Below are 17,526 nucleotides of genomic sequence, written 5' to 3'. Positions count from 1 at the left end.
ACACCTTCAAGAGTAAATTGGATGCTTATCTTGCTGGGATCCTATGACCCCAGCGGACTTCCTGCCCTTTGGGCAGGGGGCTGGACTCGATCTCCCGAGGTCCCTTCCAGCCCTAATGTCTATGAAATCTGTGAACTCTCCTGAGGTCCCTTCCAACTTAAACTTTTTATGATTAATACATTAATTCAAGTTTTTTTATATGCACATGTGCACTGTGTGCGCGGGTGGCTGGGTGGTGCAGAGCTGTGCCCCCCCACACTGCTGCTGGGTAGGCAGGAGTGTCTTGTCATGGTGGTGTGGGGCACCTGGCAGCAGCATTGAGCTTCCCTACCCTGCTCTGCTGCAGAGGCCCCCAGGAAAGGGCAGCAGGGTGGGGAGCCCTGAGCCTGCAGTGGCTTGGCTGCATCCGCCCCTGCCCTGTGCACATACCTGGGCAGCATGTGCCTCTCCATGCCTCCCTCCCCAGGAGTGTGTGCAGCATTGGGGAGCCAGCCCCCTTGCCACCCCCTGAACTAGCCTCCCTTGCGGGCCTCAATCTGGTGCATCTTTCCCCCTCCCCTGCTGACTTACTAGAGGGAGCTGGTGCCCCCCTCCACATGCATGTGGCACCCCCTGCCTGACTTCCATCCAGCCCCAAGCAACCCTGGCATGCTGGAACTCTGCCAGCCTGCAAGGGGAACCAATGATTTCCTGCTTTGTCTTTTTTTTTATTGCTGCAACCTCAGTGTTGGGAACCACTGCTCTATCCCTTTGAAAAGCAAAACACTCCCCTTCCCACAGTGTTCAGTATGTTTACCATGAATAGAAAGACGGTCTTTATTTTAAATTGTAGTAAAGTGCTGGGCTTACTTTGTGTTCTGTAAACTTTCAAATTTGTTGTCAATAGTAGTCCTTTCAGACTGAAAAGCAATTTTAAAGGGGTTAACAAAATTACAACTAACAGTTCATTTTGTGAAAATGAGCACAGTCTAGTTTTTTGGATTTATACATTTATAGCTTATGACAGTTTGCTGCTGTGCATCTGACGGGTATGTGCATAAGCAATCATTGTTTTCTAGTGCCTTGGTCTGAGACTTCCACTTCAGAAAATATTAAATGATTTGAGTTATGGTTTCTACTCTCTACTTTTTCTTAGTTATTCTTACTTTGTTAAACTCCCAGTCCCTGGCTTGAATGAATGCAGAAATGCTATTACTTCAAGGGAAGCAGCATTTTTTTCATTAAAGTTTCTGGTCCCCCTTTTCTTTTTCATGGTAGTTGCTTTTAATAAGTGGCAAATGCCAATGTGCACATGTATCAAATTATTCCAAGGTTTGAGAGCAAATAAAGGAAAGGGTAGCAATAAGTATTCTTCAGTTTCTGCAAATTTATTATTTGTTTCCTATTATTGAGTTTTAAATATGCTATCGCACCACTTTGGCAAGATATTGAAGATTTTTTTTGAGGTTTTGAGATTTAATTAGACATAAGATTGCAAAGTCTTATAGCTGCATCTTAGCAGAGAATATACCAGTGATAGGAAAAATATATATTTTGTTTCATAGCAAGCTGAAATTATTATTCTACTTAAAGTTCATAGTATACCTTCTATTTGTATTGAATAGATTTGAAATGAGGATTATTGGTACCCTTTAGCACTGTAGTTGCTATGTCTCCCCTTCCTTCTTCACCCCTCAAAAAGGTGTGATGGGCTGGAATTTCCCAAGCTGCTTCTCCCCATTTCAGTTTTCAACCATTTCAGGTGTGTGTGTGTGTGTGTGTGTGTGTGTGTGTGCGCGTGCACACGCGTGTGTGAGAGAGTGTGTAATATATCATACACATTCACTTATGCATAAATTAGTCTCTAGTTTTGTGCTGCTGGATTCATGTAGGCAGATCTGTGCAACCAAGCAGAATACCACAGATTTTTTTTGATGAATTGCATCTGGATGTACAGGTTTGCTCCCACAGAGCTTATTGTAAGTATGCAATGCCCAGTAAAGCACCGATCTTAAGTTACGTGCTGCATCTTACAGGTAGCGTATGTACTTGAACGTTTTATTTTAAGAGAACTGAACGAAGTCCCTTCCCTTACATTCTCCAAATAAGGGAGAAGGAGCCCTTAAGTTTCCTAATTTTGATTCCTAATAAAAGTAGGATTTTATAGTTGGATCTACTACTTGAGACTATGGCAACTATGAGGCTGCCTGCCCTTTATAAAGAAAAAGTGCTTGGCTTAATGGTACAGTGAAAATATATTGAATAAAAGACATAAAGTGCATATTGCAAATAGAATTCTTAGCAAACAAATGTAACTATAGTTTTAATTGGCAAAATACTTAAGGGATTTAATTCAAGCAGATAGCTAAGTAATTTAGAATCACTCACAACTTTATTTGAGCAAACAGCTACTTGGTAGAGTAACATTTTTTTAAAAGAAAAGTTACAGAATTATTCTCAAGTAAATCTTACATAATATAAAACATGGTTTGGCTTTGGAGCATAACCTTGGACATGTGCTGGAGATTGGTTTTGTTTCATTAAGTATCCGTAATGCAATTTCCCTTAAGTTAGCTAGATTTCTTGAGCTTAAATTGTCACATGCATTAGGCTTTTATGCTTTCCTTCTTTTGTGGTCAGTAACACTGCAGTACAAATACTAAAGGGCCTTTTATATTTTTAATTCAAAAGAAAAAATACATGTTGACAGAATTTAACATCCTCTCTGTGCAGGGCTTGAACAGAGGAACTCATACTAAATTAAAAGGGGGGAGGGTTTTTCTGCCTTTGTAATTTACTTGAGTTTTTGCTACCATCCAGCTGGTAAGTGAAAGCTAAACTAGGGCAGTTTAAACTTCATCCTTAGACTGGGATTTCCATGCTGTTTCCCGCACTGTTTTTGCTGCTTTCATTTTTATTTTAGTGATAAGAAGCTATTAAGTAGAAAATATAGACCTTAGCTGTATGTTGCTTGCCAGTTTAAGTTTTATATGGTCCTAGTTTTGATGTAGGATATTTTTTTCCTTAAAATCTGTTTATTTTAATGCAAGACTCTCAATTAAAAGAAAACTGCAATTTCATTTTAAACTCTTACCTGAAAGGGTAAAAGTGGAGTGGAAAGAAATTTGCTAGTCTTCTAGCTCTCAGCTGTCTCTAAAATAATAAACCCAGTGAGGGCTTGGGAGTGCAGTGGAGCTAATGCTAATTTTTGGAATCTTCAGAGGATTTTCTCTAAAGAAGTGTAAATGTGTATTGCGAAGAAATATTGGCTTGTCATTTAATCTTTTTTTAATGCAGGAATAATTGTAATCTGAAATGCTAAGGAGGATTTCTGGGAAGAATAATTTTCAGAAATTCGGTTAAAAAGTCTGTGCATGTAATATGTGGTAATCATGCAGAGAAATGTTCAATACTTAAGAAATAAAGGGTGTTTGTGATTCAAGAGGGCTGGTAGTTCATTGGTTGCATGCTTGATTGGGGGAAGGATGCTTTTTTTTTTTTTTTTTTCCATCAAGTGGGAAGTTCCTCTTATCTGCCCTAGACCATGTTCATTTTTGTCAGTCAAGGCTTGACTCAAATGGAGGGGGCCCTGTGAGAGAGACAAAACTAAGATATGGTTAATCGTTCTTCAGCACAGATGAGTCAGTGGGGTAAGTTCTTTTCTTTCTCTTTTAAAATTTTGGTGCAAATGTTATTGCTTTCCAATATTTTATATTTATACCAAAATAAAAAGTATGGGCTAGGAATAGACACATGTACATATTTGTATTTATTTTGCTTTTATATTCCTTCAACATTTTTATAAGCATCCTAAAACGCATGCTAATATTTTAACAGATACAGAAGGACAGAGTCTAACTTTGTACTAGTATGCCTGGGAAGAGGCATTACCAAAGTTAATTGTGTCTAGTGCAAAAGCTGGGAGGTCTCACTGTTCAAAGCAGGTAGGTGAAATACTTGCATGGAGAACAGATCTAGGACAACTAGGAACAGAAAACAGTTTTACTTCAAATGAACAAAAAAGTTGGGAATAGCCCCCAACCTTAATCAACTTATTTTAACCTTTCCTAGTAGTAATTCTCACAAGAGAACCTCAGTATGGTCTAGGAGAACTATACATGGATGTTTTCATTCCTGACACTAAAATTATAAGTAGATTTGCAGGGATATTCAAGAAGAAAACAAAACCAAAGAACTTTATAAAGAAAAAAATGGCTAATTCAAAACAATTGTAGAATTATTTTAAGAACAGCTGAATACAGCTTGGGACTAGGCAGGCCAAATTTCATATGCTGTTAACACATGCTGGGAAAGGCAGAATAAAATAATAAGAGTTTTCCAGTGCAACTGTACTCTGAAAGGTACTTATATAATAGTGTAGCCTTTTATTCTGTAGAACCTGTGTCCTGATCACAGAATTCATAGAATGTGGATAAGCCTTTGCAAAGGCCAGGGCCTTCAGTCATTCATTTCATTGTATATAGCCATCACATGGTAGACATCAAGCGTTTGCTATTTCTTATTCTTTTTAGCATTCTTTTTACCAATATTACTTATGGAAGCATCAGTTATACAGTAAGATTAAATTCCAGTTTGTGTATATGAGGGCCTGTTGTGGTCTTAGAACCTGTATTTGCTCATGAAGGTAGCAGATAATTCACTTTGATTCTTGCAAGGCTAAAAATAAGGTAAATGTCTTTTAATTTGAAAACTGACTTCATTTCATATGGATACTGATGCTGACACTTACAACCCTACTTTTGGGGTCTTTTTCAGAGTAGAACAGCACTTTCAAATTTTTTTTAAGTTACATGCTTTTGTGCTAGTTATTTAATATATTTTTCTTTTCAATGCATGTGTATTACTCTTGACTTAGCATTAATGGCAGGGATACACACTTACTGAGAATAGGTTTACTGTATGTAAGGGATCAAAACTTTCTTTACATTCTGCTGTATTTGAGTTCCCTAGAGATTACAAACATCAAAGGAAAGTTGTGGAAAAGAAGACAAGATCCTAATACTTAAGGAGAAAAGTCTATAAACTTGTCACCTGTGAAATTCAGTTTGAAAAAAATGTGGCTAGCATCTTTTGGAGTGGTTGTCAAGCAGTCTTGGAGTGTTTATCCTTAACACTGCTCATCTGTAGTATAGGAAACTGGAAACTGACATGAGCAGAATTCAAACTGGTTGAAAGATGCTGGAGAAGTGTAGGAAATATGAGGGAATTCTAGGAATTGAGTGGGAAACTAAAAAATGTGATATAAATGTGCATAAGCTAACTGCAGGTATAACTGAATTAAATAATGATCAAACCTGATGCTGAATATTGAAAAAAAAGTGGAATACTCTGATAGTTTAAGGGAATGGCAAGCTTTAGGTAATGATTTGAAATAAATTCAGGATACTGTGACATACTTAACTATAGTCTTGTAACTTTCTCTAAAAATTAGCTCCTTAAAAGAGAAAGAAGGCATGGAGGGAGAAAGGGAAGAAAAAGTAAAACTGAATTTTGTTTGAAAGAGAGTGGTGTCTTCTCATCAGTTCAAATACTCTTTTTCAGGTATAGAGTTTCCTGATGATTGAGAAGGCCTTTCCTTTTAGTGGAATCATATTAGAGCCACTAAAATCTATTCATCTTACTTTAAAAATGTGTTTTAACTAGGCTATAAAAGTTCGCTCTATGCTATACTTGGCATATAAAAGCTGATGGAAACAAGGGAATTCTACTCTTCTAGAATTCTTATAAAGAGTGTTTAAAATATGCTTACCTGCTTGAACAAACATTTTTAAAGATGCTGTTATAAAACCATTATATGAAGTAATTGGTATCCATGAAACAGGCCAAAAATATAAAAACATTACAACACTTTATGCACAGCTTTTGTGAAATATGTTATTTGTTATAATGAGAGATAGCATGGAAGCATAGATTATTTTTTTCCCCCCTCTTATGTGCGTGGTTTTGACTTCAAAGTGGTGTTAGTAGCATAACTTAAATGTGCAGTAATATGACTTGTATTTAAAACCAAAAACAACAAAAAAATAAAGTCTTAACTTCAGAGGTCCTTGGTACAGTAGGTCAAGAAGAGCTTCTTGGCTTTATGTAAATTCACCAAATCAGAGATGGAGGTCATCTGTGAATTAGAAAACATATTGGTCTGAATTGGCCTTCATCTATCTAAATCAAATGTTTTAATCCATTATTGTTTGTATCACTGTGATAGCAGCTTTCCACAGTGGGTAGTACCAGAGCTGGAAAGGGGGGGCTTAATGATTGTTCAGAGCAAAATGTATAAGAACAAAGGCTTTTATAAAAACTTGAAATTTGACATTTCTGGTGTTCTGACGGGCTGTACTGCTGGCTGGATTCTCTTAATGGCAGGCTGTTTGATATTAATCTTTTTAAATCAATTCATGGTAATGCTTGCTTTGCTTCCCCCTTTGCTTAAATTCATATGAGGAAACCAACCAGCAAAGTAGCTGAAGAATCACTGGTGCCTTAACTATTTGAAAAACTGAGGGCAGTATGTGCATTTAAGCACTAGTTCTGGAGCAGTAATGAGAGTGGATTCCTTGGTTATATAGTTCATCCCTTGTTAACTTGTATTTATCCCTACAATACATTTCTTGCACTCTTTTCCAGATAATTTTAAATGTTTAATAGTAGTTGGGTATCCAGGTTGTAGCCACATTGCTCTAGAGCAGGGGTGGGCAAAATACGGCCTATGGGCTGGCCATTCTATCTGGCCCACAGGATCACATAAAAATTTATAAAATATTTATGAGGTTCTGGCTGCCTGTGAAAGATGATATGAGCCAAGGGCAGTAGGACCCAGGGGGAGCTGGCAGCAGGAGGCAAGAGCCCAGCCCTGCCCACCCCCTGCTATTTCCCTGCTTTGAGCCCCCACCCTGCTTCAATACCATGTGTCTCCTGGCTGTGTGGCGAGACTGGGAAGCCCAGGGCCCCCCTGGTATGGGTGTTTGTGTGCATATGTGGAACAAGAGATTCCACACACTCAGGCAGGGTCTCTGTGTGTGTGTGTGCAGGCGTGTGTGGGGGGGATGTGTGCGTGCACTCGTGGGCGGGTAGGGGCATGGGGGGATGTGTGCGTGCATGCATGGGCGGGCAGGGGTAGTGTTCATCACAGAACCTCACATAGTGGTGAGAGGCTTCATACCAGCTGTGAACGGACTGCCCAGAGAAGCTTGCCATCTGTTGACTCCTCTGTGAAATCCTATGAAATAAGGACTTTCATTTCTACCCTGGAGAAATTTTACAATCACTTCTCCAGTGCCTAATGAAGGGTGTTTGTGCCTGAAAGCTTGCAATTAAAGACATTTTTGAAAAAATCTTGTTGGTCTAATACAAGACATTATCCCTACTACAAGTCCTAATAGTAGTTGGGCTCTGCTCTGGGATGTCTCTTTCACAGTCTGTAGGATTTCATTATGAGAATATTTCCCTTGAGAGGAACTAAATTATCCTTTTAAACTTAATCCCATGCCTCCTTGTTTAACCTCTTTGTCCCACTGATTCCTCCGCTTTCCTTGATCTTTATAGTCTTCATATACTTTTAAATTGTCACATTTTTTCAGCCGTGACTTAGATAAGGACTCCCTAATTTTTAAATATATTTTCAGGTATTGGTTGCTCTAGTTAATGCTTATGAAGTTGGTCCTTAATTTCTGTCTGAATGGCTCCTTTCCAGTAACAGTGCAACTGTCCTAAACCAATGACAATGTTTTCCAGGTATAATTTTAGTAGAGTTATGTGGAACGAATTTTATTATCTACCTGAGCCAATGAAGCCCACAATTACATTGCAGTGTGAAATAGGAGGAAAAATGCAAACTCCTTTGTATTTGACTTACTGTGCATACAGCATCTTTTCTCTTGGGTGAAAACATGATGTTGAGAATCTCTTGTTCCACATACAGTTTTATTCTCTTGGTCACTTTTCAGATCAATTCAGACCTCTTATTACACTTGAAGGTCTGGAACAGATGCCTGAGACCAGGCTACTTGATGCATTAACCCATAAAGATCACAAACTCAGTTATTAAGTTTATTATTAGGTTATTAAGACCTGAGGTTTCATTTTAAAGAACAGGAGGATGACTTTTCTAACTGGGATAAAGCTCGAAAGTGACTAAGTTAAGTCTTGAAAACAAGAGAGCACCTATGTCATTTAAGCATTTCTGAAAAATATTATCCCTTATCTTTTCAAATTTTCTCTCGCAAAGAATCTAAATCAGCCAAGCATAGTCAACTCCAGATCTCATTGCAAATCTCATTGTTCAAATTCCACTACCCAAACTTGTTCGAGCCTTCCAAGAATAACAAAAGTGAAACCACAAGCATGAAGGGATGAGAATACAAATAGTACTTAGGTGGTAGGAGCAGTTCATTTAGGGGTTCAGATTCTGCTTGTATAAGGCTGTACATTGGAGTCTCAGAACATGGAATTCTATAAAGAGTTTAGATCGGGGTGAGCAATCTTCCAGCTACAGGCTGGGTTGACTCACCCTGAGTCAGAAATGGTCAGGTGCTAGCATTCAACTGCTGCCACTTGTTCCTGTGGTGGCGTGTGGGGAGCATCCCACAGCTAGTGCTCTTTACTGTGGTGGCATGGGGAGAGTGCTCAGAGCCAAATGCCTCTGAAACCCCATGTCCACAGGTTCTGCGGGCCAAGTTCAGCCAGTGGGGTATAGGTTGCTGAGCCCTGGCTAAGACTCTTGACAATATTATATTTTATATATATTTATTATCTTTATGTGTATATATACATGAGTGCATATATTGAATACATACAGATTATATGTAGATATATTATAAATGCAGATATAGGAACATCTATTTTATATATGTTCACATATGTATTATATATTATGCATGTATATAAAAATACACATACAGACGTATCTGTCTGTATATATGAATTGCCTAGGAAAAAAAGGCAGCATCTGCCATTAATTCCCTGTGTATATGAGTTAGACCAGATTTAGTTTGCAAGAAAGTAAATCACTACCACAAGACATTTTATGCCAAGTCTAGCCCTAAGCAAGTTTTATATAGTTGTGTTATAAAATCTTTAAAATAGTCTGTTAGCATTTCCAGTAGTTACCTATTAGCTGTACTGTGCAACTATATTATCTTCAAAGAAAAAAGAAAAATATTCATTTATTTCCAAAAAAGTAGTGTCAGTTATAGGTGGAACTCTGTGAGAAACAATCATTTTAATGTGCATTGTTGACATTTTTGACAGTTACTGTATGCGTCATATTGGCGTGAATTTTCAGAACAAATTTATTTCTTTAGTATTTACTCTTGCTATCCTATTGCATACTTAGTAACAGCTTGCTTCAGCTGTTTGTGGGTCCATAGATCCTCTGTTGGGTTTTTGGCCTCTAATAATCCTGGAAGTAGAACTAGATCTGTCTATCACAGCAGGGCAAAAATCTCTCCTTCTGTAGAACCAGCCTGTTTACTTCTGGGTCTGCAGCTGGCTTGTGCCTCTTTCTTGCCTGTGTTATCAGTATTATTTTTTATTAACTGAAATAGCTAGAATTTATTCTTAATCTGAATAAGAGGACTGTCAAAAATACAGTTTAACTGCATATAATATGGTATCAGGTTTTGGTTGCACATTCTTTCACTAAGATGTCATAGTATGTGTGCACATTTATGTTGTCACCATGGCAAACTGGTAGACAAAGAAAGGAAAAGGGAAGTATTGCTGCTTATGCTGCCCTTTGTTTATCAAACACATGAATGTGGATTTTTGCTTATTTTTCAGACAGGATATTCCACAGTGTTTACACTATGTCCTCTCTTGCTGGGTTCTGAACAGAGCCACGGTTGCAGAAAGATGACCAGCATGTAGCACAGCCAATACGCCAGACTAGTAATGGCTAATCCCATCAGTCCACTTTCTAAACCTGGCTGTCTTGGTACCCAACCAGAATTTTCTCCCTCTACCATAAGTGAAACTGCAAACTCTCTGCGCAATGAATACATGAGAATCATCTTTCAGATTCGTATACAACCCAGCCCAGAAGCCCTATTCCAGTAATCAAAATTAACCTCACAAAAATGATCAAATTGGGGCAAGAAAACACTTGCTGTATAGGTTCATATCCTAAGGAAAGAGCAGGATCCCTGTAAGATTTTTCTCAAGGGGGATTCAGGTACATCAGATTCTTTTTTTTCCTCCATCTCCAAATCTGAAAAAAAATGTAAACAGAAGCAAGGAGAATAAGAAGCTGTCTTGCCAAAAGGTGCAGAAGAATTTATCCATCTCTAGCTCAAAAAGATCTGTTCATTGGAACCCAACTAGAGGAGCAGTTCTATCAAAGATTTTGGTTGCTGTAAGAAGAAAAAACCCAAAAAACAAAACAAGTGTCTTCTTTGTATTCCTCAGAGTTCTCAAGACATACGTGTGCAATTGAGAAACTGTTGTGGAAAGATAAAAAGCATGAGAACAGACAGCTGTCTTCCTGGGAGGAAGTGAAGCAATTGCCCACTTGAACCAAAAAAGTAAGAAGAAAATTCAAATAAGTTATTTTTACCAGAGGGTTTCAGAATCATCCACAGAAAATCATGCTCTTAAAAATATATTTATATGTGAACAATCAAAGGAAAGCAACAAAGCAAACTATTAAGCAACTTAATAAACATTAAATGGAAAAGATTTCACCACAATTTCCTAGGATGAACTGAATGGAGAAGGAACTTAAATCTGCAATTTTTATTTTTAAAAGATCTTGAAGTAGATGAATCCTTTCATGCCTTTTAATTGTTACCTGTTTCAATACTTAGGGAAGAAAATTTCTCATCTTCTGTCTCTTAATGGAATTTCTGACAGGAGGGACCTGTTCTAAGTTGAGTTTGAGTTCTTGCTACAGAGCCCAGAGCATGTTCCACAAAGCCATCTCAGTCTCTCAAAGCAGAAATATTTCCTTGGCTCACCTTGGAGATGCCAAACGTATCTGGGATGCATAGATGACACATTGTATGCTTTGAAGATAGTGTCAGTTATTACTGCTCTTTATTTAAAGGCAAGAAAATACCCAAATCAGTTCCCAAAGATGAATTCAACACAGTATATTCAAAGTAAATAAAGCAAAGAATGTAATTCCTATCAGCCATCAGAGCATGCTCTTACTGAGGGCATTAAGCAGAACATTGGTAGGATATGCATCAGAGGGAAATAGGTATGTCAGCCTCCAAATGTAAGGTCATCAGCCAATGTTGGTTTTAACCATAGAATATTGCAGGTGGACAAACCTTCTGTGAACAAAAGCAGGCTTAACTATTAATGCACCTCACCTCATTCTTCATAGCTCATCTGTACAGTAGTCATTTAAAATCTCACTGTTTAGATCCTACATATCATTCTGTTCTGATGAATAAGAAGTGTTGTGCACGTTTGTGTTAGTAAAGGTCCAGTGATCCAGTTCACCACGGAAAAGAAAACTGGTTTAACAGATGCAATAATAAAGACACGTGTTCTTGTGTTCTCCAGCCACGTTACATGTGGATATTAAAAGGATCCCAGTTAATTGAAGGTGTTTCAGAAAGGGATTACCTTTTTGGCAAATATTGACGGGTCTGATTCTGCAAAGAGGCCTTTACTAATGAATCTGTGGATTTCTTCTGTTGAGGAGTGGGAGCAGGGGGAGGGACCTCATTTAAATAAAGGACATTTTTCTTTCTTTTCTTTTTTTAAGGTAAGTACAGATACCTTTTTATGTCCAATTACTTTATTTTTGCGTGAACCTGTTGGGATAACTGTTTATTCCATTGCCATTGTGGCTAAATAGGCCTTTTACTCTAAACCTCTATTTTAAATTGCTGGTAACTGGAGCTTGTCAGAAAACAGGAGGAGAAATTTTGAATGTTCCGTTTCACAATTTTTTTTTTAAAATATGTTAGAAACTTTTCAAATATGTAGATGTGCAACAAGCTTGAATACCTCCTTCTGGGGAGGAAAAAAACCACATTGTTAACTTATGGTGGTTTTAAAATTATTTTGAAAGTTCAGCCACTTTTGTTGCATCAAATCCAGATCAAAATCTGCATGTCTAGCACTGCCTCTTGCTACCGTCATACTAAAATGAATCTGTAAGTGTCTCTCAACCTAACAGGAAGTAAGAAGGTAAAGGTACTTACGAAGGTATTCACTCTAGCACTACCTCATCTCAAGTGTTTCTGCCTTCTTGTTCTGGAAATGTGGCATCCATGCCTCAGTCTACTGCTTCATTCTTTTTCCAGCTGCCCTGAAAGGTAAAGGGAAGAGACCATGGAAGGCTGAAGAAAGAATCCAAGAAATATCAGGACTGAATCTCAAAACAGAAGCTCCAGGTCGGAGAATCAAAATAGTTTCCTTTTGGGGATGGATCTGCTTCCACGACTTGCTGCTTCTTTCCCTTGAGCCAAACACTTAAGTGGTTTGTTTGTTTGTTTGTTTAAAGCTGACATCAGTGTCATAGGTTGGGCCCACCCAGGGGATACTCCTTGTCCTACCATCCACTATGAAGAAGCGTGAATTTGCCTGTTCCTTTGTGTCCTGCCTCTAACCCAAAAGGAAAAGAGCTCCTGACTTCTGTTTGGGTGAGGGTGTTTCCTCCCCTTCCCCTCTGTTTCCGTGAATATAGGGAAGACATTTCTTTCCCCACCCACTTTGCTGTATTTTGGAAAGCTGACTCCTTGAGGGGGACATTTTCATCTCATCTCCATGCCTAATATCCTTGGTGAGCTCTGTAGTGCCAGGTCTCCTACAGTATTTCCTCTGTGCCTCCAAAATGACTGTGACCATCTCTGAACAGAAACATTGGTTAGTTGGAAACTTACGACATGCTAAACTTTATATTGCTGGGTTTAGTAATTCCTACTGCTTTAACTATACTTGTATGAGTGGATTCCTAAGGGTAAGACTTTCCTTTAATAGAAGGGAATATGCTGCTAACCCATCCAGATAGCTACCATTATGGCCCAGACAGCAATTTAAAGTGTACTTGGCTCAGTTTTGCTCTACCTTCCACATTTCGTATTATGCCATAGTAGCTTATTGGGAGATGATCCTGCCTCCACTTCTATCACTTGAGGCAGACAGATTATTCTGAGTGTCTCTTGGTAGTTGTTGTATGGGCTAGTACAGCTGCCAGTATTGAATACACAGAGGTTACTTTGGAACTATGTTGCATTAGTAGCTGCCCAGGTGGATCCTGAGGTCTCCTCCCTCCTCAATTTTTCCCCAAATTAAGTCCTTATCATTTCAACCTTTGGTCTAGGTTGTGAGCCTTCAGTGAAGAGGCGGTCTAAAATGGTAGAAGAGATTATTCTTGGATATTGGTCTGTCTTGACACCCTTATACAAATGCGATCCTGTAAGACGGCTTTAGAGCTAGAATATTTGACCGTCTTAGGAATAGAAGTCCAGATAATTTTTTCTTTTTTTTTTTAGGAAATATGTATTCATTTAGAAATTTATTTTGGTTTTCCAGAGTCCTTCTCTATGAACAATGTTTAGGTTTGATCTGACTTTGAGATGTGTGTTGGATTTAAGTGAGTATATCAATGTGCAAGCCTGCAGCTCTACTGTAATGAGTGAATCTTTATCTGTGTGAAATTAGGCCTAGTTGCCCTCTGCATGAGAGCTCCAAGGAGTACATGTATCTACTGTTCCACGGATGTAAACAACATCAAGACATTCATCTTGCGTTTCCAGTTCTATTTCTGTAATTGCAAAGTATATTTGGAAAGAGAACTTATGAAAAATAAGATATAATTACCTTTCCCCGCCTGCTCCCTGAAGCTTTTAGAAAAGATTTGTGCCTGAGATGTCAGATCACCAGCAGATGAAGTTTGGCACATTCTGAAATCTTATTAAAAATGTAGCATTTGGCTCTAGGTGGGCTCTATCTTAACTGCTTTGCTTTAGCTTAAATGTAAACTTTTTCTAAATATATTTCCAAAAAATATGGAGAAAGAAATGACTTAGTGAGACTTATTCTTAACAGTTTTTGAGAACAATTCATTGTACAGTTAAAGTGCCTGTTGAACTTGGGAGGGAATCCTATATTCAAAATCAGTTTACTGTAGTGCTTGATCTTTTGAGAAATGTTGTCTTAAACGTTGAAGCATATAACCAAACAGTATACAGTATAGAAATAAATTGGTTGTGAAGAACAATATGTTTAAATTCAGACTTTTCAAAGTATTTTGGAGATATCTGTAGGGGGAGCCTTACGAACAGATGAAGAGCACTTTTTTTGTTTTCCTGGTAATTGCAACTACCAGAAGCAGCTAAAACTAGTTTGGATCAACATAATTTCTGAAGTCAGTTAACCATGAAACATTGGTTTTAACTAATGCCTAAATATGTATTAAATTTACCAGCATACTTGAATCTCTTAATCTCTTACATAGCCTCTGGGTTACTGTTTCATGGCTGTTGTAATTTATGTTGGAATGTATTTCAATCTTAGAATATTCTAAAAATAATTGTTCAGATGATGCTTAAATACATACTTATGTAGTGAGCCATTCTCATTCAGTTCTGTCACATGACTTTTAATGTCTCTTTAATGCTATGAATACATATCAAACCAGTACTCTGCTTGATCTCTTCTGTAGTGTTCAGTAATATGCTTAATCTGCTACTTTTTAGAAAATTGAGCCTTAAGTGTGAAAAAATGCAGAACAGTAAGAATAACTTTCATGGTTTAAAGAAAGTTCTGTTTTTCAAACTGTAGCAGTGGCATACCAGCAGATTCAGCATGGTATAAATTGGAAGTGTGTGTTTTTTACAGTGGTGGTGTCTTGAAATTGGATTATATCACTTGAGTAGCTTATTTATTATAGGCATCTTTGACTTTCTTAATTCCCTGCCAAGACTTAAATTCATATTGTAGGAATCTCCAGCTTAAATCTTGTTGATCTCAGGAGAGAAGCGCCAAAATATGTGCATTTCTTAATGTTATTAAGAGAGCTCCATTCAAGAAAGCATTTAAATATGTGCAGAACTTTTTTATTGCGAGTTAGGCGCTTGTTTAAAAGCCCTTTCTTAATAGGAGTATTATCCAGAACTGGGATCTTGGATTGCTATTCATAGCACAATAAAGTAATCTAGCATGCTTTTCATATTTCATACCAACTATAAAAAGGCTGTTGAGAACTGTTTTAATCATAATGTCTCTCTAAAGACATTGTAAAATTGAAATATTTCCAAGCGTTAAAAAATGACCTTGTTTACAAACCGTTAAAAATAACTTGAAATAACTGTTCATATTTCTCTTTAATAAAATTAATGTTCTGGTTACTATTTTTGTAAATGAAAATGTACTATTAATTTTACGCCAGCATTTTGTAATGTAACATTACAGTGCTCTGAAGCCTGCAGCTGGACTGCTGTTTCTAGATAAATGTCTCTTGCTTATGTATTAAATATAATAAATATGTTAAAGCAATCAGTTTCTGCTTATATTGTGCATCAGATTTTATCATGTGTTCGGAGTAGGTGATCACTCTTTCTTATGATGCCTAAACTGAAGGACTGTTACAAGAAACCCTGCTCTATGGTTCTAGTTCAGTGATTCTCAGCTGGGCTGCCACAGCACCCTGGGATTTCCTGCGATTCTTTAAAGTATGCCATACAATATTAGGTGTGCAAACACCTATAAATGGTTCACAAGCTAAACCCAGAGATCTAAAATAGGAATCGAAAGTGACGAAAACTTTCTGAGATCCTTGTAAGAAGATTTGGTCCATCACTTTTCTATAGGCAAGAAACAGCTATAAGTTGGGAACTGGCATTTTCTGAGAGATGCCTTTAGCCTAAAAAGCTTGAGAGCTGCTGTTCTAGTGTCTTAAATCTTAGCAAAATTTCATGGGACACTCTCGCCTCTGAGCCATTCAATTTAAAAACCCCCGTTTTTTAAATGTAATTTCCACCTTCCCACTTTAGCCAGTCCAGGAGTTTGGATGGCACATCTCTTCTTTGCACCTCTATCCCTCTTATCCCACCCCTCCCTCCCAACTGTCTAACTCTACAGTCAGGTCTTAATTTACTTCCCCATTCCTTATCGACTGTTTTCAGTCTGTTCTAACTTTTCGATAAGAGGCTTTGGGAGCCATTTTCTCAAAGGAGCAGGAAAATCAGGAGAAAAGCATGTCAACATAGTACTTCAAGAACTAATCTTTGCTGGTATTGAAATGCTTTGTCAATGCTGTGGAGAAAGGAATGTAGCAGAGGATCTTCTCCCTTCTTAAAATCAATTTTATTCTAAGTAACTTTAAACCCCCCCCCCCACTGTTTCCTTATTTATTTTCACTTTAGAATCTCAGAAATTAACAATAGACAAATGGTGTTAACAGCTTGCTTACAAACTTGCTCTGACCTCTCTAAATCAAGCTGGGGTCTTTTCTTCTTGAGGCCATAATTTTTTAGAAGAAAAGGTTGGACCACTTGTTGTTGGTATGGTTTCCATTTATTAAATAAATGGACATCAGCGAGTGTATGTATGCATGGCTTTAGGAACAGTGCGTGGTTGGACTTTGTTGCAGAGTGATAGGGAAGATTGTATTACACCAATAGAAAGCCTTGGGGTGGAGAGAAAAGTAATGGATGTTGAATCCCAAGAACATTTTCTGTCATACTGTACAAATGTTAAGGTAGGTTATATTTAAGCAAGATCTTAAATGTGTAATGTAATCCAAATTTTTAACGTAATCCAGAAAAGGATACATTAACCACATGTAGATATTATTTGAACAAATAAGTTTCTAAAATATATAATGAAACACATTTGTTCTTGTGATCATAAATTAAGAAATTGCAACTTTACTTGAAACCGTAAGTTCAACTTTTGTTATTTTCAGTCTACTAGTCATGTTATGTTTTAAATTGTAGAACATAACTCGTAGAGAATATAAATCCTGAAAAGAGGGACAGTGTTCATGCAAACCTATTGTTAGTAAATAAAAATTTGATATCTTGGGACTTTGTTTTCCAGAGAACAGCTCAGTTTAATGATGCTTACTTTTTGTTGGAATGAAGTATAGTAGTGTTTAAGTGAACATTTTTGTTGTGGTAGGTGTTTTTAGTAGGGGTGCACCGCTAGAGATTTTTGGGGCCAATACTGATAATTGATTAAGGAGGCATATCGGCCTATACCAGTCTGATTTCTGAAACCAGCCTGGTAGCTTGAAGAGCAGTGTCCAGCTGGTAAGTCTGTTGTGGTGGAAGGAAAAGGGGGGGTGGGAGGAGAGGGGCAGATCAAGGTCCCTGAAGTGAGGGAGTGAGGCTGGGGCTGGGGCAGGCTCTTTTCTTCTTGAGGCCATAATCTTTTAGATGAAAAGATTGTACCCCAGCTGGGGTTAAGCGGGACACAAGGCCCTGGGAGGACGTAGGGGTCGGGCGTGTGCCCCCAGATTTGCATGCAGTGGGGCAGCTGCCACTGGGCTAGGGCTGTGCTGGGTTCTTCCTGGCGGGGGGGCTGGATTGGGCTGTGCTCAGGGCAGGGGGCAGCAGTGTTGGGAGGGGG

At 38.1% G+C, this 17,526-nt stretch overlaps 1 protein-coding gene across 11 annotated transcripts in view; it reads left to right on the top strand.

The window, feature by feature from the left end:
* Positions 1 to 17,526, top strand: part of TSC22D1 (TSC22 domain family member 1) — a 128,683-nt gene that overhangs the window by 31,715 nt on the left and 79,442 nt on the right. For 2 of the 11 annotated variants that reach the window (XR_002100011.1, XR_002100009.1), the window contains 2 exons: positions 12,255 to 12,430; positions 13,274 to 14,671. The exons of 2 other annotated variants lie outside the window; for them this stretch is intronic. Coding sequence is in view for 3 of the 9 variants with exons in the window: in XM_019529879.1 (XP_019385424.1) it covers positions 3,817 to 3,889 (73 nt within the window). In the remaining 6 variants the exon portion in view is untranslated. 7 more of the 11 variants (XR_002100010.1, XR_002100008.1, XM_019529883.1 and 4 more) reach the window with 5 other exon arrangements.

Source organism: Crocodylus porosus, unplaced genomic scaffold (genome assembly GCF_001723895.1).
Source record: "Crocodylus porosus isolate Cpor-Errol unplaced genomic scaffold, CroPor_comp1, whole genome shotgun sequence".
Classification (NCBI taxonomy): domain Eukaryota; kingdom Metazoa; phylum Chordata; order Crocodylia; family Crocodylidae; genus Crocodylus; species Crocodylus porosus.
This window is presented reverse-complemented; position numbering and strand designations above follow the sequence as displayed.